Source organism: Dendropsophus ebraccatus, chromosome 1 (genome assembly GCF_027789765.1).
Source record: "Dendropsophus ebraccatus isolate aDenEbr1 chromosome 1, aDenEbr1.pat, whole genome shotgun sequence".
Taxonomy (NCBI): domain Eukaryota; kingdom Metazoa; phylum Chordata; class Amphibia; order Anura; family Hylidae; genus Dendropsophus; species Dendropsophus ebraccatus.
In genome coordinates this window covers 68,846,447-68,872,531 of record NC_091454.1, presented here as the reverse complement: position 1 = coordinate 68,872,531, position 26,085 = coordinate 68,846,447, and the positions used below count along the sequence as shown (strand labels likewise).

General features: G+C 41.4%; 1 protein-coding gene across 1 annotated transcript in view; it reads right to left on the bottom strand.

Annotated features, from left to right (window-relative positions):
• The window catches only part of ABLIM3 (actin binding LIM protein family member 3), a 164,708-nt gene that overhangs the window by 63,655 nt on the left and 74,968 nt on the right, over positions 1 to 26,085 (bottom strand). The window contains exon 2 of the mRNA XM_069972342.1: positions 780 to 920. Within this exon, the coding sequence (XP_069828443.1) occupies positions 780 to 920 (141 nt within the window). The remainder of the gene's footprint in view (positions 1 to 779; positions 921 to 26,085) is intronic.

Here is a 26,085-nt window from a genome sequence, read left to right as displayed (position 1 = left end):
GTCATAAAGGAAAGACTGAGATTTCTCCTCCTTTAAATCCATTCCTGGCCTTGGCTTAAAAAATCTGTCAGATAAATCTCATTGTGTAAACGCACCCTAAACTAGAATAATGTACCAACAGCCATTATTGCACTGATGGGCGGCCAGACAGCTAAATGATGTCAGTCATTCTAAACTCAGAGGAAAAACGTGTGCACATAGCCTTCCTTATAATCATATTCTTCTTCTTCTTCTTTTTTATTATTATTATTATTATTATTATTACTAATTATAGCCACTATTATTAAATTGCCCTTATTTTATAAACAACAGCTGTTTTTGCCTAAAAAGACGTTGTGGAAACATAGTCTAGTCCTCTGTGAGATGATAATGAGATGATTGCTGAGGAGTGATCATTACACACACTTCATGCATAGTATGTATGCTGAACACAGTGCTCCACATCCCCCCTCTCTCACAGACTGCTTCTTATGCTTCCATTACTCAAACTGCCTCTTATGCCCCCTCTCTTACAGATTGCTACTTTTGTCCTCCATGGAAGAGACACCTTTTTTTGATTCATTAATTAATGATTTCTAATTAATTACTACAATTATCTAAAAGCATTTTCATGACACTGAGCTTTATGTCACTTTATGTCACTGGCATGGCTAGTTAATGTACATCAAAAGGCACTACGTATGAAGTGATAAACCCTAACACAAGGTAATGCATCAATCAGCCTGCTGGGACTTCTTCAGCTCATCTTAAAGTGACACACATGCAGCAAATTGCAGTACCTTGACAGGTGAAGCAACGGATATGGAAGTGGTTGGTCTGCACCCTCACAACTTCTCCTTTACAAATCTCTCCACAACGATAGCACTGGATGGGTCCGGAGCTCCCCGATGAACTGTACGAGTTATGTGGGTAGGGCATTGCTGGAAAAAATACAAGGCTTATTAAATACATTCATAAATCAAATTTTTAGTAAGACACTCTATTTCCTTTTCCACATGACAGTATTGCATGTATACAACAGTGCTTCTCAAACTGTGAGGCGGGCCTCACCAGTGAGGCGCCCCCTAGTTGTCGGTGAGGCTCAGCTGGGGAGACAGTTTTCACAAAAGTAACTATGATTTGCACAGTCCTTTGGCAGTTTGCAGAAATCTCAATTTTAGCAACATTATCCATTTATTTCATACTTTATTATTATCTAGAGCTTGGGAGATGGTTGAAAGGTAGCTCTAGCATTATTTTCAGCTTTTAAATAGACTTTCACCACAGATGGTGAGGCCCCCATTATCCTCTTGGTCAGTCTGGTGAGGCTCAGGCATTGCCTTGGTCTGTTGGGTGAGGATCCAGTAGAAAAGTTTGAGAAGCACTGGTAAACAGTATACAGTGCAATCTTGCTAGTACTTCCATATTATGCAGCACTGTTCATTAGTTCCCGTTCCCAACAGGACTCACAGTCTAATTTACCTGTCTCAGACATATACAGTAGGGTCGATCTCATAGGAAGCAAATTAAACAATCAATTAGTACTTTTTTAGGGTGCAGGGAAATAGCTGGGAACCTGAGGAAACATAAGGAGAAACTAATGCAGCCTCACTTCTGCATCCATATAACTGCGAGTCTTGAAACTAGTGACAGAATCTATAGGGATTTGGCTTTACTATGATATAGGCCATGAAAAGCATCACATTTTTCACAAGTTTAAAAAAGATTTCAAATGAATTTATATATTAGCCATAAAGTAGCCATTTTTGCTAACTTCACAACAGGAATTATAGTCAGTGTAGTTGTGACTCCTAACACATTGTAATTCTGTCTGCATCTTCTGCCAATAAAAAGCAATAGTTTTCAACTTCAAGTTTGAAAGAGGACAACTAGTGACCAGCGAGCATGCTCAGTCGGACATAGTGCTCGACCTAGCATCAGGATGCTTGATCGAGCGTGGCAGTACTACATCAATAACTGATGATCGAATGATCATTTGGCCGTCAGTTATACCTGAACAAAGGGCATCTGGTTAAATGATCTCTCACTATGCTCGACCGAGCATCAAGCTCAACACTATTAAACATCTTTTCAAGAGACGAAATATACAAAAAATTTTAATGAAAAAATAAATGTGGTTCTCCCATTGATTCCAATTTCAATAGAATTTAATTGATTTCAATTCCATTGATTTCAAGATTGAAAAATACCAGCACTCGAGGATTTAAGTGCTCACTCTACACTACTGATTACCAGCAGTATAAATGTGCCGGCTTGGGGATGCTGGTGCCGAGGTCCTTTTTTTTTTAACTGCCGCCCGGTTCCTGCACATGGCGCCGGTCTATTCCCAGGCACCAGCGCAGCATGGAAGCACTGTCGGAGGGCCTGCCACCCCCCATCTCCCCTTTGTGATGCAGCTCCATTGATTCTAAGAGAGCTGCATCACAAAGGAAAGGGGTTTTGTCACACTGGGGGCCAGCAGGCCCACCCCAGTGCTTTATGCTGGTACTCGGGAATAGACCAACTCTGTGCGCAGGACCGCGGCACCAGCATCTTCACGTCAGCAGCGTCTGTTTGTGTAAAAATTACAAAGCGATGGACCTAGTGGTACATTCGCTTTAAGGACATTCATGTAAAAAGTGTCTGTCACACACAAAACGTCCTTGACTGTATGGGTGGGATGAAGTTAGAAAGACACATTTTTATGCATTATTTTATAATTTCTTTAAGCCAGGAGGAAGCAGGTAACATGACCTGAGTCCTACCAGATAGGTGCAGAACAAGAGAAGTCCTGCAAATGGGAATAATAAGATGTAATAAGAAGGGATCCTGTTAGATACAGGGGTGACAGAATGCATCTGTAACGCCCGGAGTAGTGGATCCACTGGACCGGCACCAGCGATGGCACAAACCTCACCAGGGAGCGGAGTCTAAGGGGCCGCTGGTTTTCACCAGAGCCCGCCGCAAGGCGGGATGGACTTGCTGCGGCAGGCGACCCCCAGGTCGCTACCCCTGGCTTGGTTGCTGGTGTCGGCAGGCGAGGCGTGGCAGGAGATGGCACAGGCAATGGTCTGCAGGTGAGAGCGCACGTGACAGGCTGGACACGGGAACAGGTGGAGTGACAGGGAAACAGGAACCAGGAACAGGGACTTGGGACCAGGTAACGGACAGGACTCAGGAACAGGGACTTGGGACCAGGTAACGGACAGGACTCAGGAACAGGGACTTGGGACCAGGTAACGGACAGGACACAGGAACAACAGGGAGCTGGGCCAAACGCTATGGGAAGCATGTAGAGGCTCCAACACAGGGGACAGGGCATGCTGGGATTTATAGGGGAGTGATTAGGTGCAACTACCAATTAGGAGCGCACTGCCCCTTTAAATCTGAGACAGCCGGCGCGCGCGCGCCCTAGGAGGCGGGGACGCGCGCGCCGGCCGGCACAGCGGGAGACAGGAGCGTGGAGAGGTGAGGCGCCCCCCGGGGCCGAGGTGATAGCAGCGCCGGGTCCCCGACTATGGACACCGGCTGCTGCATGGGGCAGGAAGCGGTCGCGGCGGCGGCCCGGAACGCGGGACGCCGCCGCGGCCGTGACAGCATCACATGATCCTTTCCAGAGCTGATGACTGGTTGAGAGTTATCATGTGACTATACAGAATCAGAAAATGCTTAATTTTTACCTCCCCTGGTTGGTCCTTTGAGGGCCTTTTTTTTTTTTTTTCCTTTAAACCAAAGCAAGGAGTGGATCCAGTAGGTAGGGTAAGTCCTTCCTTTAATTTTTCCTTTGAATTCACTTTTGGTTTAGACTTAGAAAATGGAATAAAAAACTGCCACAAAAAGCTGCATGTGAAACCCCCCTGAGGGTATTATACTGATGCCCTTATTTTAAATATCAGTTACACTGATTGTTTTTTTTAAGTAATGCTACCACATCCATTTTGAGGATACACTTATCTTAAAGGGAATCTGTCATGTCAAAATGCAGTACTAAAGTGTTGACAGTATTACATAGTTCTTGGGGAAAGGATACACACATTACTTCTAGTTTAGCTGTCTGTGACTGCAATGTGCTAAAAAAAATGTTACCTGATGCAGTGAAGGGTCAAAGAGGCGTGGTCTAGACAAAGCCATGCCTCTTTACCACAACCTAAAATAGTAACACTGTTAGCACTTTGGCACTCAATTTCCAGGTGACAGCTTTACTTTAAAGCGAATGTACCATCATGTATGTTTGCTTTAAAGTGTCACTGTTGTTATAACTTTCAAAATCTAAATTGCATTAGATGTAATATAAAGCAAGTTTGCAATGCTTTTTTTTAACCGTGGCCCGGTTACCACACTGGCGCCATTCTATTTACGTACTTAAAGTGATGGTACATTTGCTTTAAAAGTAATGGTTGACAAAGTTAGGGTATGCACGTATGTGTTTTTACAAAAACACTATTATGTCTTTTAATAAGCTGTGTCAGGTATTCAAGTGAGTGAGACTGAAATTCAATATCAGACACATGTCATGGACAGAGTAGTCTTCTGGAAAAAAAAACAGGCTCTACTGTATTTGCTAATTCTGGGTAACCCTTTAAGTAACCACTTTTGCATAAATGTTGTTATATAATAGAACTGAGAAATTCCTTCAATCCTATCACAGCATTCCTGAGTATAGGCTTTGGAGATGCTGAGCGCCAACAGCAGTTCACTAAGAGGTTTGATTGTATTAATTTAAGCATGATGATCTGAAGGCAGATGCCTGGTGAAAGCGGCCTATTCATGCTCCTCACATCAGTTACATCTAGATAACCTTTTCAGACACTGCACAGACTTGCTCTGCCGCTCCTGGGTTTTCAGCCATGGATATGCTGTCCTGACCTGCTATTACCTTCAGGGGCCACAATAACAGTCAATGACAGTTACACAGGTTATTCCTTCGCCCAACACTGTTCAGTTCCCAGCCTGCCAGCACCTGTCCTTACATTCCAGAAAGGCTTTCAAGAGAAATATCTGTCATTTGGCATGACACTCATAATATTAGGTTACATAACAATTTCAGTTTTCTAATTAGTGCAAACAGGTTGAAGCCAATGATAATGCCATGATATATTACATGGAACCGGTTCCACATGCCAGTTGTTATTTTGCAATTTTAAATATGGGAAAATGTTCAGTAGCACAAATTATATGGTCATACTCTTTGCCACCACAGACCAGAAACCTATTAGGCTCAATTGCTTCTACGCATGAAATAGAAAACTATGCTGTTTTCTAGCCATAAAAAATTTAAATTGCAAATTTTAGTCACAAAAAATAATGATCACAACCTATTTGCAATTTTATTGTCTGACATGACAACCATAAAACATGAAGGAAAGCAAAAGAAGATGGTGTTCTATAAGTGTAGAAACTAGTCCAGATACAAATGGTACACCAACCAAAAATGGTGCTACTATCACTACATACTTAAACTGCACATGTCAACAACAGGTATGGTATAAAGCCACAACAGCACACTTAATATAATGCATACTACTGAGTGTACTGTTGTAGCTTTATATAGTACCTCTTTTTTCTCTTGTGGCCATAGTATAAAAACCTCAGACCAAAGTGTAACTCAATAGACTAGCAATTAAAAGGGTTTTACTATATTAAAAACTTATCACTAATCCTGTGTCCCCTTTCAAAAAAAGTAGTGGTTGAGTTGTACAATGGATCTTCTTTTAATGTCTATGGGACTGCTGAAGATAGCCTTGTACATCCCAAGGAGGACTGAATAAGGCAGTAGTGCACAAGCTTTATTCAACCGGGGGATACGGACCCCTGTGCTAAATACCAAACTTTAACATATTTTTGGTCAAAAACTATTAAGGCCAATCCAATAACTATGTCTAGTTGAAGACTTTAAATGGCATGGAAACCTTGGAATCTATTTATTATATACTTATTAATGTTGACCTTTAATCTAGTCACATCAGCTTAGAAGATTGTTCAGGGGAAGAGAGTTATGTGCTGAAGACCATAAGTCAGCTTTTAATAGATTTCTTCCAGAATGAGACAGAGCAGCCTGCACTAGATATTAAAACATTCCGATTACAGAAGGGAAACTAATAAAGACCTATGGGAAAAAATGTATTGGTACCTATCAAGGCTGCACTTCCTGGATAAAATGGAGTTCTATGACCTCTAATGCTTATGAACAGTCAGTATGTGAACGTCCAGACTCTGGATTTAGTCTTAAAGGGTATGGACAAATTGTAATGCATTTTTCTAATATTAAATTAAAGGAGATGTCTGGCGAACATTTTTATTAAAGTTTTGTATTTCCCCCCCAAAAGGTTTACAAATCACCAATATACAGTTATTACGGTAAATGCTTATAAAGTGCTTTTTCTCTGCACTTACTACTGCATCAAGGCTTCACTTCCTGGATAAAATGGTGATGTCACGACCCGACTTCCAGAGCTGTGCGGGCTGTGGCTGCTGGAGAGGATGATGGCAGGGGGATGCTCAGTGTCCCTCCAGTACCCTGTGTCCCTCAGTGTCCCCCTGCCATCATCCTCTCCAGCAGCCACAGCCAGCACAGCACTGGGAGTCAGGTCGTGACATCACCATTTTATCCAGGAAGTGAAGCCTTGATGCAGTAGTAAGTGCAGAGAAAAAGCACTTTATAAGCATTTACCGTAATAACTGTATATTTTTGTATATTGGTGATTTGTAAACCTTTTGGGGGGGAAATACAAAACTTTAATAAAAATGTTCGCCAGACATCTCCTTTAATTTAATATTAGAAAAATGCATTACAATTTGTCCATACCCTTTAAGACTAAATCCAGAGTCTGGACGTTCACATACTGACTGTTCATAAGCATTAGAGGTCATAGAACAGGCATGCACATTGCATCTATTAGCTCTGCATTGGCACTGCACACAAATATCTCTTTGGTATACAGTTATTTGAAAAAACGCATAGCTTTATTCAACTGGCTACATCACAAGGAGGTGTTCATGTGCAGCACTGTTGCAGGGCATGGAAATAAATATGTTCTCTGCAGCTTTGCTGGTGAAGGTGGATGCAGAATTTAAACACTTTGGAAAATAGTGCCGCAAACAAACATTTTTTTTATGAATGTATATTACAAGTATACTTTAAGATATTTGTTATGACGTATGCTGACCCGATCAGCATGCAGTCGTTTCTGCATGCCAAGTCAATGCTGTGCACAAGCCCTATTGGATTAGAATGGCGCTTGTATCCATGGATACTTCCAATGGGAGAATCGATTGCATGCCTATCGGGTCAGAGTACATCATGACACGTACTCTTCAAGAGGAGGTCTGTTGGCCTATTTTTTCTATTAAACTACAGGCGGTGTTCGACAGATGCATGACTATACATATCCTTATTGCAATATATGGTCACTGAATGCCTTAACAAATCATTTTTTATTCATGCTTGCAAGTATCCAGGAGGCACAACTGAGCCAGTCAAGAACCACAGCGCCAATCAGACCCTCCCTCTGTACGTTGGCTGACATTTTGGGCCTGTCAGAGCTTGGTGCTGGAAGCTAAGGGCATAATGTCAATAAAGTGAGAGGGATGGGTGGGTAAGTTGACAGAAAAGTGATACTGTGACACTTGAGAAACTTGACCACACCTCTTGGACACTTGTGGGTGTAAAAAAAACAATATTTTAGAAGACATTCAATGACCATCCACTCCAAAAGCAGTAAGTACACTTGCAAGCATTTACCCAACACTGCCTATAATTTAAAACACAAAAATGACTTGTACTGTAAAATATAAAAAAAAAACTTTAAACAATAAGCATTGTGACCCAAGCAATAATCTAATACATATAAAATTACCTTTTGGTTCACTACTATAATGATGTAATAGACCCGTTTATGTTTCCAATGATTTATTTTCTCTATTGTGTTATTTTGTCAAATTGATATATTTACAAGCCCTTTGTTGCTAAGGAACTCTGAGTTGTCCCTACCAACCATTGCCAGACTCCCAGGAGACGCAGAAAAGGATGATGAGCACCAGAGAAAGGAGACAGGGATAGGGATAGAGATGAGGACAGAGCCAACGACAGAGCTTACTGTATTAAATTATTACCAGTTCATCCACACAGGAAGGGAAAACGCTGGCTTTAAATCTATTAACCTGAAATATGCTTTGATTTGTCAGCTCATTTACACAGCAATCTACTATGTGCTCAGATGTAGCGTAAAAGGATCAAGAGAAGCTCATTACAGCATTTAATCCACTAATGTAAACAAGCATTAGAAAGATCCCCGATGGAAAGGAAAGAGGGCAACGGGGATGGGCCAGATCCGCTCAATTACAAAGCTGAAATTTGTTGCTTAATAATTGTGATTATAGCTACATATGAATTATAATACAAGATGTGAAAACTTTTACTGATTTCTGTCATTTGTTTTTGGACAATAAAAAAATCAGCCGTTTGGTGAGAGCATCAAAGGCTCTATCCTGGGGACTTTGAAGGCATCTGTCACAAATAATAAGATGTCCTACAATGATCAGGGAAGGTGTAGAAATAAATGGGTCTATTTATTCAGAAGATACTGTCACATGAGCCCCCAGGGCACTACTAATTGTCCTTGCATTAGCATTGTCTCGTAATAAATTTCCTTACATCCCTCTTAATTATTATCCTTTATATCTAGAAATATCTTATGTAAAAAGAAAAAAATCCTAAAAACAAGGAGATCGAGTGTCAACATCTAAAACTATCAAACACCCCATGCCATAGAGGGCTCTTCTATTGACAAATGATTCTAAAAAAAAAAAAAAAAAAAGGCAATGCAAATTTATTTAAACCAAATAAATCTCTCACCAAAGGGATTTGGGGGCTGCTCTGATATTCTGAAAACTGTTCATAATGCAAGCTCATGGATTCCACTCATTTGATCTTGTGGCGGTGACAGCAATGACATATCACAAGAATATTTTTCTCTACATTTCAAATTTCTTTTCTTTGCTAAGGGAGTTCTAAGAGTTCAGCGACTAGCACCCTGTGACACTGTAACATAAACTCATACTCCATATAAGAATATTAATATAGTTCACACAGTCCACTGGGTCCAGTAATCTCCTGCAGAGTGGGGAGGTGGAGGAATTGATACATCAGGGGGTAAGGATGTTTTGAAGGTAATAGATCAGGAGTACCAACAATGTATTTTACATCAAAGATATATCAATTATATATTCAATACTACACACAGAAAGGAATCAGATAGGAGCCAAACATTTTATACTTTATTTTATACATTAGCTAAACTGTATATTATGCCTTGGGGGATAGGTGGCTGGAAGACACCTCAGTGCTGTCCACTGGTGGTGATTACTTAGGTCTATATTATATGTATCTAATGATTCTGGCTGGCACACTATAGTATAATTATTGTATGAAGTATGTCTTAAGGGCCTTGTACACGGGCCAATTATCATGCAAAAAATATTTACACCTTTAGGTAATTACACCTATTGTTTAAAAGAAAAAACATCATTACTTGTTGCTAAATGAGAACTTAAAATGACACACCTTATTTTATATTATAGCCCCACCCACAACACCACATTGTCCCCGCCCCGTGACATCATTGGCACATAGGCCTCGCCTACGAAAATGGCCATTGGTTTGGGCCGACCTAGAGGGGGTGGGGCCTAAACCTTTAGGCTGACCTGTTTCAATGGTCATCCAGGGGCGGGGCCTATGCGCCAATGACATTACGGGGGCAGTGGTGGCATTGTGTGCAGGGCTTCGTGGCGATTGGGCCGTGAAGCCCCGCCCAGATAGCACAATCCGCAGATGATAAAAGATCACTTTTTACTGAAACAAGCACCATGACATATGATATAAAATAAGGTATGAAAACTGTTAAATTTACCCTTTACACCTGAGTACAGAAGTCATAATGCAAAAAGGGGGAGACTGCATGTGTAAGTGATTTAAGGCCCTGTTACACTAAGCGATTATTGGCCATACGTGGTCGATTACAGACCGTTCTGGCTGATAATCACTTGGTGTAATAGGGCTTGTTGAAAGGTCATGATCAACTAACATGCACAATGTTGGCTGCTCATGATCTTTCAACAAGCTGAAGTATAAGGATCAGCACAGTGATAATCTGTTTTACGTCAATCTGTGCAATAGGAGTGGCGTCAGAAGACCACTGCTCTCTCCTATAGGCCACCCAGACAATCTAAAGGTAATCTCTACAGAAACTTAGAAGAATCTGGAGCCCAGGACTTCCTCATTCTAGTGGTAAAATAGGTAATATAATGGATTAGTATTGTATTTTGTTATTTATTAGTTTCAACAACAACTACAGTTCTCCAAAGCATAAACCTTTGCAGTTCCTCTGTTCAAAACTGAATTAGAAACTCTAAACAGAAACATCCATCTATGACCTCCACAAGCATTAATGAGGCATGTAAAGATTTTGGCCTGCATCAGGTATTTGGTGGTCAGCTGGAAGATTTTACAATGATGAGAACTATTTATATGTAAACTGTCCATGTTTCAGTTGTGCGTATTCCCAATGACGCCAGGAAGAACAAAGCTTGTCTTAGGATGAGTTCCACTGTTATTATCTATAGCTATAGATGAGTTCCTAATAGTGACATGGTTTGTTCTTGATATCTATACAGACTGGGAACAGTTACATTAAAGTCCAGTCATCTGCTCTATAATGGCTCCTTCATTCCCCAATGTCTATTTCAATACATCTCCTCCAGTGTACCATCTTCTACAGTTTTAATTAGGTGTCTGGGGCTGGTCTGGTCTCCTATTCTCCTATGATATATCTAAAATGTCTTATTCTTCTTGCTGTTACTTTTAAAAGCAAGAAAGTGGCTGATTCAGAACAAGCATTCAGGCTGTTAGTGTGTAATATGTGTATGTTTGTGTGGTGCATGCGTGTGTGTCTAAAAACAATGGCTAAGCATAAAAGGCATTTCTGCTTTATTTAAGGACAATTGTGGGTGAAGTCAACATAGTCAGCATAGCCTTAGGCTGGTTGGCAATGTCCACATCTATACAATCAGTAATTAAAACTGGCCTCTTATGGTCTGAACCTATAGCAGCCCCCTTGTCACTTGGAAATGCTTACAGGTACGCAGCTTCCCTGAGGCCTTGAGCACATTGCTATAATTACTTATCAAAACTAGAAGTCATGTAGAAAAACAGTCATTACACACAAATCGCAGTTAAAAGGCTCTGTACGTTTCAGATTATTGTCTTTTTGGTGCTGGTTATTGTGCAGCTATAAAAGGTCAAATCAGAATGTAAGAAACTTTAGCCCTGGAGTTTAATTGTGTGTTTGAATACAAAGGAAATAATTCAGCTTGGAAAGTTATCATGACAGTTTGGTGTAATAAAACTACTAGAGATGATTGAGGAAGCCGGAAATTCGTTTAGAGAGCTTTGCAAATTTTCAGTCAAACTCGTTAGGATTCGCAAATTGAATCTTACCGAATTTCATTAAAACAGCCAAACTATAGTAGCTATAATACTGGGACTATTACCAAAGGGCAAATTTGTTAAAGCATTTTGTTGTAAAAGTGTCAAAAATCAGAAAATCACAATTTTAAAAAAATGTCAATCAGCCAATCAATCATACAATTTCCGCCATTCCTCTTCTCTCTGTCCCTATATTGCTCTGTTAGTCTCTCCCTGCTCTCTCCGCCTTACTGTATATAGAGGGTGAGGGAGAGGTGCTGACATCACCCATAATTAGCCCTTCTATCCCCTCCTCTCCGTCCCAATATAACTCTGTTAGTCTCTCCCTGCTCTGCTCTAACTGCCTGCTCTCTTCCACACACAGCCGACTGGCCACCTCCGTTAACAAACTGCTTTATATAGAAGATGAGGGGGAGGTGCTGACATCACAAAGGGGCCTGCAGCTGATTGGATGGGCGCAAGGAATTATGGCTAGTCCCTTTATCCCACCCAGTGACGCTCCAGACAGCATGTGCAGACGTCATTTTATTTTTTGTGAATTTCCTTAACGAATCGGCGTGAATTCGCTTCGCAGAACGAAGTAAATTGACAGCGCGATTCAAAGCGAATCTTGATTTGCTTCACTCATTTCTAAAAGCTACCATAAAATGAATTTAAAAAAACAACTCACCAATAAAACCTGCTAATTCAATGGTAATTCATGTGGTATTAACCTCACAAGGTAACTTGTATGGAGACCTCATACTAGTACAATCACTTTTCCCTTTTAGTCAATTATCTACTAAAGAGCATAGTCATCAAAAGATCAAGGGTACATTTATACAGGATAGAATATCTGTGGATTTTGCCCTCAGAAGCACATAACATTTGTAACCAGTTACAGTAGCAATAAAAACATCCTCCAGGCTGCAGAACAGTGGAACCCACCAATCCCAGCTATTTCTGTAATACTGACTACCTTTCTTTTCTGTTAGATGTCATGGACAGTGGCCACCTCACTAGGTGAGATGGGGATCAGAAAGCCTCATGCTGAAAATACAGCAAAAGTATCGGGTTAAAGCTGACCATACAAGTCTATTGACAGGGGGGTGGGGGTGGGGGAGAAGGCAGATGAGCAGCCGGAGAGAGAGACGTATGTAGACAAAGAGACACTCAGACTGCAGGAGCTTGAGGAAAGTATTACATCTCACCCCAGACATTGGGTTACACTGCTCAGTATTGCTATATAATGTCCTCAATGCTGCTGCTTCTTTTGGGTTACATTGCTCAGTATTGCTATATAATGTCCTCAATGCTGCTGCTTCTTTTAGGGTGTACTGTGGCGATATAGATTAAGATCACATCTTCTATCAGTGTGCAGTGAGAGTTATCATAGAAGCCAAATAAAGCCTAGATAACAGAAATTACACATATAAGTTATATAATAGCCAGGAATAGTACTGATTTTAATAGAAACACACATCTATCCTAAAAAGTTACCTGAAATGTCAGGATATGTAAAGTAGCAACCCAAACCCTTTATCTTGACAGTAGTTACTCCAGTATTGAAATGGCACCTGCTAAGGAACATTTAACATAAATATACAAAAGACTTCTTTAAATGCTGAAAAACGATCTTCCTGACACTGTATTCCTTTCTGACTTAGGTTCTCTACTACTCCAGACAATAAGCTGTGTCATAAGTAGAAAGGAGAGCTCTAGAGAAGACTCTTACAGGGGTTTCTACTGGGAAGACAACAAATCCACAGATCTGGAAGAAACTATACTGTAATTTGATCCACAGATCTGTAACAAGGGGACTTCCTATCGAAAAGGAGGATGTCATGTTGCTAGGATATACTGTCACTTTCTGACTGGTGGTGGTCTGACTTTCAGGATGCCCACTGATCTGGAGAATAAAGGGGCCATACTTGGTGACTGTAAGACGGCTACATTTAAGAGATTTACACTTAGAGGCTTTGATGCTGTGGGTGTTGTTGCAATCTTAGCAGAACTGTCAGATCATGTACAAATTCTATGTGTATGTGGATTCCTGGCATGTGACCATTATCTGACCTGCATAAAACGCTTATGATCTACAATATCATTCCCTATTATTAAGCCAATGTAAGAGATTTAGTGTAATATAAAAGAAACATAGTAGAAGTGTTTCCACTGCGGCAAGCTGTAACTGTGTAGCTGTCCAATTCACCTCACTATTATTAAGGCATCCCACATGCCACAATCTAACCGGCCTAAAACTGCTACTTAGAGTTATTAGCACAGGATGCAATGGAGCCTATATTCAGCGGGCCATTATAATATATGGTAAACCAGCCAATTTCCCTTATCAGAACCAGACTGCTATTTAAGGAAACATCTGTGTGAGGTACTTCAGTCTGCCACGAGATGAAAAATAGAGCCAGTAAAAGCATTCCATGGAAAGTATCATCTGCACAACATGAAGGTGATATAAGCATAAAAAAGAAACCACCCTTTATAGCTAATTTAGTTGAAATAACATAAGAGCACATAACAGCCTTTCTCCTCAAACAGTATGGTGTACCAGTGTCTATTCATATGCTGCATCAGGCAGATGATATATAGTTACCTTTTAAATAACAAAATACATTTAGACAGAGGAAACATGACATATAGACTTAAAGTGAACATAAAGAGTGGCTGTGAGTCGGAACTTATGACCACTGCTAAAATTTAAAAGCCAAGGACAATTTTGCATACCTTTCTTTCATTCTTGCTTTGTACTTATTAGAGTGACTCTGTACCCACAATCTGACCCCCCCCCCCCCCCCCCATAATCGCTTGCATCTTTGGATAGCTGCTTTTAATCCAAGTTCTGTCCTGGGGTCCATTTGGCAGGTGATGCAGTTATTGTCATAAAAAACAACTTTTAAACTTGCAACCCTGTATCCAATGGGCGTGGCTTAAATTGTGTATGCATTAGGCTGGAACACCCTCTCTGTCCCTCCTCCCCGCTCTCTTCATCATTAGGAATGCTCCAGGCAGATTTTCTACTATTCATCAGCTGCGTCAGCACAGCTGGATTGTTAAGGCATCTGTGTAGTTTTCACTGCAGAGGAATAGAAAAAATGTTGAAGAGGGTGGGGAGGAGAGACAGAGGGGTGGTGCAAAATTAGGGCACAGATACCCCAAGCCACAGTAGTTAGGTACAGGGCTGCAAGTTTAAAAGTTGTTTTTTAGAACAATAACTGCATCACCTGCCGAACGGACCACAAGACAGATCTTGGATTGAAAGCAGCTATCTGAAGATACAAGTGGTTTGGGGGTGGGCAGATTGTGGGTACATAGTCGCTTTAAGGTACAAAACACTCCATATATCTTTTTTTTTACTTTGCATAGCTTCTGTTCTACAATCTTTGCAGTGTCCTGTAAGTTATGTTGTCAGTGAAGTCCATAAGACAAGCTTCTTTGAAGAGCTTATCTTTAGCCCTATCTTCTTGTCTGAGCAAACTTCCAAGCTGATTTACGATGAAATCAAGAGTCATTTCAAGTAACTTTTCATATGTCCTCAGACATGACAAAAGTAACTCATCGCTATGGTTCTTACTCCAAAGACCTGCTGCAATCCTGAGATATAGCTGCAGTACTGTGCAGCGAGGTGCTTCACTCCCTGGCTGTGAATTGAATCTGACATCAGAGTCTATGGAGCAAAGTTGTCAAGTGTTCTGCTGGCCAAAGAGTGGAGCACACTGCCACACATTACCCTGGTTGTATCTCTGGATCACAGCAGGTCTCGGGATTGACGTCTCAAGTGAAAAGTTTCTTGAAGTGACTAACTTAAGATCAGTAGACGAAGGTGACATTTTGAAAATGTTTTACTGCCATGATCTATTTCCATAGGAAGTCAAAGCTTATTTTTTTTTAGAGATTCACACAATTTAGAGTTTCACACAAGCTGTAGCATTAAAGAAGAAGTCCGGCCAAAAGTATTTTTAAATATGTTATTACTTATGAAAAGTTAGACAAATTTCTAATGTACATTAATTATGGGAAATGCACATATACTGCTATTACCCTTAATTTAGTAGATCATGGAGTGTTAGAATTCTCTCAGAAACTGTGACGTCATGACGAAGGGTGTAATTCCCATGGAGTGTCCAGCAGGGGGCGCAATATATATAGAAGTCAATGAGTACCCTTGACTTCTATATATAGTGTGCCCCTGCTGGACACTCTATTAAATCAATGGATTTGTATGTAAAAATTTTATGTACAGTACGTTTTGACTGAATACATTTATGAAATACTTTGGGGAGCAAGTGTCCTTGCTCCCCAAAGTATCTCATAAATGTATTCAATGAATACATTTGGAGGGCACCGAGCAGGGAGGGAGAGAGGTGCCTATGCATCTACCCCCACCCCTCCCTCCATGCTCGGTGCTGGGCCCATATTCACAGTACTACTCCTCCCATCATCTGCTCATAGCATGAGCAGATAATTGGGGAGTAGTACCTGTGCTATCCCCATCACATCGCCGCCGGGGCCACCCGTGCCTCCTCATACAAGGGCCGCTCCTCACACTATCCCGCTGCTGACTCCCCGCCGCTGGCCGCCGCTCTCTGCTCCTACATACCGGCTCCTCGTCCGCACTAAATGCCGGCCGCGTCGGCGTGACACGTGGAGCAGAGAATGGCAGCCGGCGACGGGGAGTCAGCAGCAGGATCGTGTAAGGAGCGGCCCTTGTGTGAGGAGCGGCGAGGGTGGAGGAGTAGTACTGTGTATATGTGCCCAGCACCGAGCAGGAAGGAAGGGGGGCGGTAGATGCACAGGCACCTCTCTCCCTCCCTGCTCGGTGCCCTCCAAATGTATTCATTGAATAAATTTATGGGATACTTTGGGGAGCAGAAAATGAAGTTCACACTGTTTCATTATTGAATACATATGTCATATAGAGTATGGTCATATGCTCTCCCCTGCAGGCAGACTAAATGTTATAACTATAGGGCTATGCAAGCAAAATGGAGCTTCTTTATAGAGAAAGTTACCAGCGCAGAGTTTGGGACTTATTTTACAGTAGGAAAATAAATGGCAAATAAGGATGGCCACTTACGTAAGGCTTGCAGAGATAGGATAAAACATTCCTTTAATTAAATATTAGAATGACCTTCAAGACGCTCTCCAGTCAGGCAGCACCGAAGGTTAAGAGAGCAATGTTTGAGTAAAGCAGATAAATGAAATATGAACATGTTGAAATGGTGCAGGAATAACCAGAGAGAAGTCTGACACATCATTATATATTGGCTGTATTAAACATGGATATTTCTGAAGCTTGTAGATGTGTGATGTTCTCTGATTGTTTCTCTGCAGATTGTCCATCAATTCTGAAAAAGCATGCTGGCTTGCAATTATTATGTGACATTTTCAATACAAAATAACATAAATAGCTGTATATGTTAACCAAGTAGATACATTTTGCTTCACTAAACTATGGAGCAAATCCATCAAGCTGTTTGTTCTCTCCTGAGACATTTCTCTGAGTACTGTATGGGAGCAATTCATCAAATATTAACTACAACATGGTAAATTGGAACTAGTATTGCATCTCGATGAGTTCAGAAGTTATGCATACTGAGTGACGTGTGGGCTAAGGATCCAAGGCATTCAATGAAAATTCTTTATAGCCTATAACATTTGGATTTAAGAACTATGGGCTGTATAGGATGTAGGACCATAAAGGTAGCAGTAGCTACTAGGTAAGACGGTTTCTGTTGTACAAATAATCTGAAACTATTACTTTGGTAAAAAGTGCCATTAGAAAATAAGCTATTGTATAAATAAAGGTCATAGGCTGTATCCATGTTTTCCAGGACTCCCTAAGGCTATATCCAACTTCTTCAGCCTCTGGGATTCAAATGCCGAATGATCGGACTCTAGCATGCTCAAGTTGCATTCATATCTATTAAAGATATTAACACGACTGTAGGTGGGTAGCCTGAGAAGGGTTGGGGAAGAACACACAGCTGACCCTGCCTATTTGCCTCAACAGTCCTAGGTGACTACGGACAACCAAGGAGACGGCCCCTACTTGCAATAAGGTGATTACACGAAACAAGGATAAGACAAACTTACATACAAGGGGTAGTCAAGAGGCTGCCATCAAACCAAATGGGCAGCAAGTTACAAAAATGGAATCCAAGAGAATAGTCAGGTAACAGAGCCTAAGTGAGGGAAAGCCAGGAAAAGAGATGGAGATGCTTGCGTGCTACAGAACTGGTTTAATAGCCAGAGTGGATATCAGAGTACTGATATACATTATAGGAGATCAGGTACCTAGTCCAGGACATGACTGGATCACAACACAGACAGACACAGCAATGGTGAGTGGAAGAACCAGATGTCAATCACCTAAACAAAACAGAGGTTAACTGTTAAGCAGCCAGCAGGGAAGAGATGGATGCAGCAGATAAATCAGCAAAGCAGAAGGAGTTGTGCTCAAACAGTGTTCAGAGAAGTGCAAACAAAATATGTAATACAAATAATAAAATCATGACTAAGAGTGCAGTCTCGGTCGTATATAATGAGCACAGGATCACGCTTAGTAATATTTCCCATTCATATCACTGGAACAAGTCTCATTCATTGTTGTCTATGCCCATAAGGATTGGTATGGAGCATATTACTAACTGCTGTTCAAAACAGCTATTACACTCTCAGAACAAGTCTTTACAACAAATAAGACATGTAGACATGTCAAAATCAGTGGGTCCAGCTGATACTGAAGCTTGCCATAAACAGAAGATAGCTGTCTGATTAATGCTCATTTGGCTAATATTACTTACATATACATGCTTGACCAAGTGTGAATGTGTTCTCAATGAGGAAAGGAGAGAAAGAACAAATCACAAAGAACAGAAAGAATAGCCAGCTGAAATTCAACATGCCGGATCCTTCTTTCCTGTGACATCTGCAACTGGGAGAGAGTACACCTTAGATGATCGACCAGTCCTGACGATATTGGTGGGCTCAGACAACACTTAACTAAAGTAATCTAGTGTACGGCTAAAGTAGCACAGGCCAATTTACGTAGTTACATAAAGTTTGTGACAGATTTCAGACTTCCCATGATTTTTTTTTTCTTAGACCAAAGGTTAAAACCCCCACTATTATTAATGCCAGCACGTAAGAACCATTACTTACTTCATTATTGCAGTAATACTATTTTGCTAAATTAAGGTTAAACTCTATAAATCAAGAGAACAAGTACACATTGGCACGTTCTCTAGCCTGTGGGTACATGAACGCCTACACTAACCAGCAAATATCCGGATCCAGGCAGTTCTTTGGATCAGAAGATGCATGCTGCATCCTTTTATAGCAACTACAAAGTTTAATGCAACAGAATATTATATATATATATATATATATATATATATATATATATATATATATATAATTTTATCCTTAACGGATATTGTTGCACTTAAAGAAAGTTTAGGCGAGTTCAGATGAGTTCCTCCAGTAATAATTCCATCGTAGGGCAGACAATCACCGTGCCTCAAATTGGCCCAGTCTCAGGCCTCCTAACCTAATCAGCCCATTGTGTTGATTCACAGAGGCTTGTCATGTAAGCAGATTGTTCCCAAGCTCGTCTAAAGCTTTTTACGTCATAACTAATTGATAGCGGCATTTGTACAGAGCCTGCTCGAATCATTACACAGTAAAGCATCCAGCTTGGAGGATAATAGAGTCCCCCCCCCCTTCCAAATTGGAGCAAGAATTTGTAAGATTGTTCATAGCAGCAGTCAGTATATACACCTCTGTATACAAATAGACCCCCCCCCCCCACACACACACACACACACAACCCTTCCTCTCATCTATCCCTAGTTCCAGAGTGATTAATTACAGTAATCCGGCACATATTTCCTGCTTTAACTGGCCTGCAAGTCATCCTCTTTGCAAAATCCACCTTAAGCTGCTACTGCCAAAACCTGCTAACAAATATGCCTGGATAGTCAAAGCATAGTACAGTATGGCTGGAAGATAAACGGTGGCGGTGTGCTACAAGATCCATTAGAAAGTATTTAAGACCAATTAACAGACAGAAGTATTCCATTATTGCACGCAGGGGAATACTTTGTTATAAGGACTTCATGTAGTAAGTTAAACCCTCTATTCAGTCTCTTCTTATTACCTTTTTTGTCCATAATATTGATAATAATTAGAATAATATATTCTTTATTTAAATTGCTACTGTTTTATCTGAATGCTCAAATTGTTAATAAAAAATTAGAAATTTGCAATTTTTTCTCTTTCCATGTTAATTTGATTTATAAGCAATGTTCTAGTTTCACAAGTATTCCTTGTAGTGTTGGTTGCAGAGAAGATGCTAGCTGACAGTCCTCTATATAAAATATATCTTGACATATACAAACACCTACTCTCTTCGAAAGGCAGTTACTTTTCTGATAGGTATGAACATTTCCCCGCTGGCCATTATGCAGAACTGAGGAGACAGAAGGACTAACTATCTCAGGATTAGATGCGATAAAACAGCATGGGAATGGCATTGAAAGATGCAGTAGTTCTAGTCATATATTGTTGTTATATAGATGCAGAGTGATACAGATGTATTCAGCACCAACTCCTCGAGAGTCACTGTCCTACTGCACTTTTAGGATATGTTCACACTACGTAAAACAACGACTTTAGTCCTCTATTATGACTGCAATGCAATGTAACTACGGCCGTTGAATGCACACTACGTATCATAATGGCCATTGTTTATACGTCCCCGTGAAAAATGAACATGTCAATGCTGCAACAACGGCCGTGGATTTCAATGCGGTCGCGAACGTAAAACTTATATCTGCCCAATATTTAAAGTAAATGACCTGTTTCATCCCACTTATAAACATGCTAGGAAGCAAAATTAAACAACGGACGTAGTTTCACGACTAGCCCGTACGCTCGTAATTCTACGGCCGTAGTTTTGGTCGCAAAAGTCCGGCCGGTGAAAACAACGGCCGTTATTTTACGTAGTGTGAACATAGCCTTATGTGCAATGGGACATGTCAGTTTTCTGCGGCCGGAATTCAGTGAATTCCGGCCGCAGAAAGACCTGTCAGTTCACACAGTGAAGCAAGCGGCTCCAGCTGCTGATGCGCCCGCATAAGAGCTCTGCGGCCAGACGGATCATCTGGACGGTACTTAAGTACCGGCCGCGATGATCCGGGCACAGACCGGACGTTCCGTGACCCGGCCGGGGTCACTGAACGGCCGGTCTGTTACATAGTGTGAACATAGCCTTAAAGGGGTAGTGCGGCGGTAAAAAATGATTCACAGAATAACACACATTACAAAGTTATACAACTTTGTAATGTATGTCATGTCTGTGAATGGCCCCCTTCCCCGTGTCCCACCACCCCCACCCGTGTACCCGGAAGTGTAGTGCTTTATACATACCTGATCCGTGCCGACACGCGTCCGCCGAAGATTACGTTTGGCACAAGATGGCGGACGCGTGTCGGCACGGATCAGGTATGTATAATGCACTACACTTCCGGGTACACGGGTGGGGGTGGTGGGACACGGGGAAGGGGGCCATTCACAGACATAACATACATTACAAAGTTGTATAACTTTGTAATGTGTGTTATTCTGTGAATAATTTTTTACCGACGCACTACCCCTTTACCCAGGTGCATAAGCAGCAATGCACACACTACTGTCAGGGCTGGTTTTAGACTATTTATGGATAAATTTAAAGTGGGGCCCACAGTTAAAGATCGCCTTGTTGAACTCCCTGCATTGTACTGCATCTCAGCTAGCAATGGGGTTGCATTGGCTATGACCATGTCCTGCCAAATGTGGATGGATTTCTCCTGGATGGATTTCTAGCTATACGAATTTGCAGGTTGCAAGGCAACCCCATTCATATACATTAGCTGAGAGGCAGTATGACTTAGGGAGTGCAAAATAGCAATTGTTGGCCACTCATCCCACACTACTGTCATAATCATCAGCCCTAGTCTGTTAGTGTCCCATTTTTTACGTCTCACAGTAATAGTGTCCACACACTGTGATGTTCTCAGTGCCACCAATCGGTAATAATGCTCAGTACATCATACTGCCCCAGTTTGCTTTCTTCTTCCCACTATGCAGCTTGATGCTTTGTGTTAACCATTTGAGCAACTTACACAACCAGACATTCATACAATGTAAAAGAGAACATGACCAGACCAGATCAGACCACCTTCTTCCATTGCTCCATGGTACAGATTCGATACTCAGGTAACCATTGTAGGTACTTTGGTCAACATGGGGACTCTGATCTATATGTAGCAAGGTGTAATACACTTTTGGTCCTAATATCTTTTCATGATAGTCAGTATTACCTTTTCAGAAACATGTGCTGTAATAGAGCGTGTGAGAGCATTTCCAAAATAGCCGGTCTTCTGGCGACAGGGCCATGGGATGCACCTGGTAAGTGAAGGCTAGCCCTTCTGATCCTGTTGCACAGAAGGGCTATTCTTCATTCCCCCAGCGCATCCCATGTGCAGTGTCCCAGAACCCATGTGCCACTTTTGGGTCTCACATATGTTGGCCAGTGTTGAATGTATAATTTGCTTGGTTCTTCTATGCTGTTCTATGAAAGGTTAAGCTTGTTTCAGAAGGTTCTACCCTTTGAGGTGTTGATGTACCTCAGGATGCTCTCCTCCAATGGGAAACTAGCCCCAGTCTCTTATATATAACATAAGCTAGTCCCTGGAGATAGCGTTGTCTAGTCCAGTGGAGATTAGTTTAGTTCTTGAGCAGATCCTCATTACTGCAGTTTGTGAGGGAGTCTCTTTCCAGGGCCTGACCCTAGTACCGCAATCCCTGCCTTTGTAAGTACCACCTAGCATGCCTAGGTTACCACACATGGTCTTGAAGACCTGTTGTTTTGGGAATGCTCTTACCTAATACCTTTATTTTAGGCATTACAATCTTCTCTGCTTCCAACAAATATATTTCAAGATCTCATTTCCTTTCCCCTTCCCTCTCTGCATGTTCTAAATAAATATATTTAGCATTTTTTACAGTGTAATATATAGACAGAATAACACCAGGAATAATAAACAAATATATGATATAAATTATTCAGAAATATTGACAATCTTTCTATTACATGCAATATGACCTAGACTTGTAACACTCCCAGAAGAACACTGGATTATGTAACTAACAGTTAAGGAAACAAGTGTGACCTGGATACATATGGATGTATTACATACATAAATAATAAATAAAATTGTGCATCTCAGTTCTCCGCCCTTCTCTTTACTTTTCTTTTTATCAACCATCTGGTGAGGTTCCTGCTTAGACACAATTTTGCCATGCTTTGATAATGATTAATTTTTCATTCACGTAGATTGTTTCTTCAAAACATTTAACATCTTTTTCTTTTGTTCTTATGTTGAAACCCGTTAGTATTTTTCCATGTCATAAAATATCATCATATCATAGCAAATGCCCTTACCACCAATAAGTTCAAAAAGAATTAATATTAAAAAAAAAATCAAATTGTGAGAGTAAAAATATTGAATGATACAATCTCGTCTCCAAAGGGATGAAATATTATAATACTGTTGAATAATAATAATAATAATAATAGTAATAATAATAATAATAATAATAATAATAATAATAATAATAAATATTTTTACATGTCCCTCAAAGAGTAATATGAAGACAAATATATTCCCTGTCAAAAATGATGTCCCCACACCACACAAATTATGGGTTCACCCAGCTTTGTGTATCTAGGCAGGCTCCTCCATTCGATGCCATGTATAGGCAGTGACGATAACAGTAACAAAATAACAGTTGACCAACCCTTTTAAGTTTTTGCTATAATGTTTTATGGTTGAGATCCTTCACCATTTTGGTAGCCTGTCTTGAAACCCATGCTTTTTTTTTTATCAATATCTTTTTTTAGGTGAGATCTCCAGAACTAGATACAGTATTCCAGATGTGGTCTCACTAGAGCTCTATACAGCAGGATCACAATCTCCCTCTTCTTACTGGTTATATTGCTATACAGCCCAACATACAATAAGCTTTCCCTTCTGCCTTGTTGCACCAGTGACTCATTTTAAAGCAGAAATCCTTTTCTTCTGAAGTCTTCATCAACAAATATCTGCCAAAACAATACTCAAACAAAGGATTCCATAGTTCTGACCACTTATCTAGTAAGGCTAAATCCTTTTCCATACTACAGACACCTCCTGCCACATAGAGGAAAAATTTGAAATTATGTTGATAGCCTGAATACTTTGAAGTATGCAATTCACTCCAAATAAACAATATTCTGCATTAACCTGCTTCCAGCTTTCTTAGAATAAGTTGACAGATTAGCTTTGAACAGCGAAACTTTCTAATTGGACCAAATTTTTTTTTTTTTATTTCTACGACAAATTTTTGGTTGCATCAAAGGGGTAGTGTGGCGGTAAACAATTATTCACAGAATAACACACATTACAAAGTTATACAACTTTGTAATGTATGTTATGTCTGTGAATGGCCCCCTTCACGTGTCCCACCACCCTCACCCATGTACCCGGAAGTGTGGTGCGCTATACATACCTGTCACGTGCCGACTCGTCTCCGATCTTCAGTCTGCGATGTCGTCTTCAGACGGCCGGGCCGAATCCCTCCGAGTGTCCTGAGTGCCGGCCGCCCTCTTCAGCGTCATCAGATGCTCAGCCGCGATTGGCTGAGCACAGTTATGCTCAGCCAATCGTGGCTGAGAAGCCGATGACGCGGCAGAGGGCGGCCGGCACTCAGGGCGGACGGAGGGATTCGGCCGAAGACGACATCGCTCACTGAAGATCGGAGACAAGTCGCTACGTGACCACACTTCCGGGTACACGGGTGGGGGTGGTGGGACACGGGGAAGGGGGCCATTCACAAACTTTGTAATGTGTGTTATTCTGTGAATAATTTTTTACCGCCGCACTACCCCTTTAAGAATCCAGACTAATTTATATGATACGTCTTTCCTGAAGAAAAGCTTTAAAGGGATTTTTTTGGCATACATGAGGCATACAAGACGTAATTATCTATCTATCTATCTATCTATCTATCTATCTATCTATCTATCTATCTATCTATCTCTAAGAGTGTCCTGTATCAGTTTGGAAAAGAATTGCTACCACCATGTGGTTTGATGACTATCCATGCTATAGCATTTAGGTATGTGGGCCAATAGATAGGTACTTGACAACTAATTGTTTAGATGGTACTGTGGCCTGCATTTACCATCTGGGGAGAAGGGGGTTGAGGGACTACGATGCTGTGCCACCAGAGAGGTTCCTTCTACACTCACAGTAAGCGTCCACAGCACTGTAAGGAATATACATCATGATGTGAGCAATATGAGGCTAATGGAGAATAGCTCCTGCTAGAATGACTATTGTATTGCAATGTGGAGCCAGAACTGCACACAGATCAGCACTGACTTTTTAGTACAAGGGCCTGGTACTTCTTTTGAACAAGGTCATTGTCCAATGACAAGAAATCTGCCCTTAAAGGAGAAGTCTGGCTTTTTTTCTTGAAATGGCAGGGCACAGGGGGAAAAACAACAAATGGCACTAACTTACCTCTCCCTGTGCCCGCCATCCACTATCTGACCGGCCCCAGGACCCTTGACGGAATGCAGGGGCATAACTAGAAATGTCTGAGCCCCATAGCAAACTTTCCAAAAGGCCCCCCCATCTTTTTAGAGACCGGCCGCGCCGAGACCCGGCCGGTCTCATACGCCATGTGAACATGGCCTGCCACTGCATATATATTCAGTCCTCCAGGAGCTGCAGCCACAGGGTAGCTTTCTGTCTGTGCAATCTGTGTATCCATTGAGTCTGAGGAGGGTGGGGGGCAGGTTCACAGTGACTGGGGAAGAGAGAGAGAGAGGGTGCACCAATGTTTTATTCCCCCCCCCCTCTCTCTCTTTCTGTATAATCTGTGATGCGGTCGGCTGTAATGCTGGCGCCAATCACTATGTCACAGGGGGCCTAGAAAATCGCACTGTTGCCCCATAGTGACGGCATACCCTGCCCCCATGGTAGCTACGCCAGTGACGGAAGGCATTTTCCCCCGAGTTGTGATCACATCACGACTCTGGGGAGAATTCCTGTCTCGACTGATGGACAGTGCGCTCAGCCAAACAGTGACTGGAGTGGCGTCCCGCCGTCCAGGTCATAACATCGGCAGCACAGGACATCCCGGAGCCCAGTAGGGGTTCCTGGGCAGGTCAGATGGCAGATTGCCCTGCCATTTAAGAAAAAACCCTGAGGCCGGACTTCTCCTTTAAGTGGATGCATTTTACTGTAACCTCCCAAGAATAGGCTAGCTTTTTACATGTCTCTGCCTAGTTATCTCCCCAAGCACAAAAGGATTGGGCAGTTTAAATGCAACATGCCTGACCCTTCTCTGCCACGACATATGTGACAAGGCAGGAGATGGGAGGCAACCATACAGATTAGATGGCAAGTTGGTTCCACCAAAATTGGCCTATTCAGCAATTTCATCTAGCTCCAAGGCCAACTATCAGCAGGTTAGACAAATCTAGCCTACTGTTAACTCCCTATTGCGCACAGGACGCTGTTTCCATGCTGTTTGTA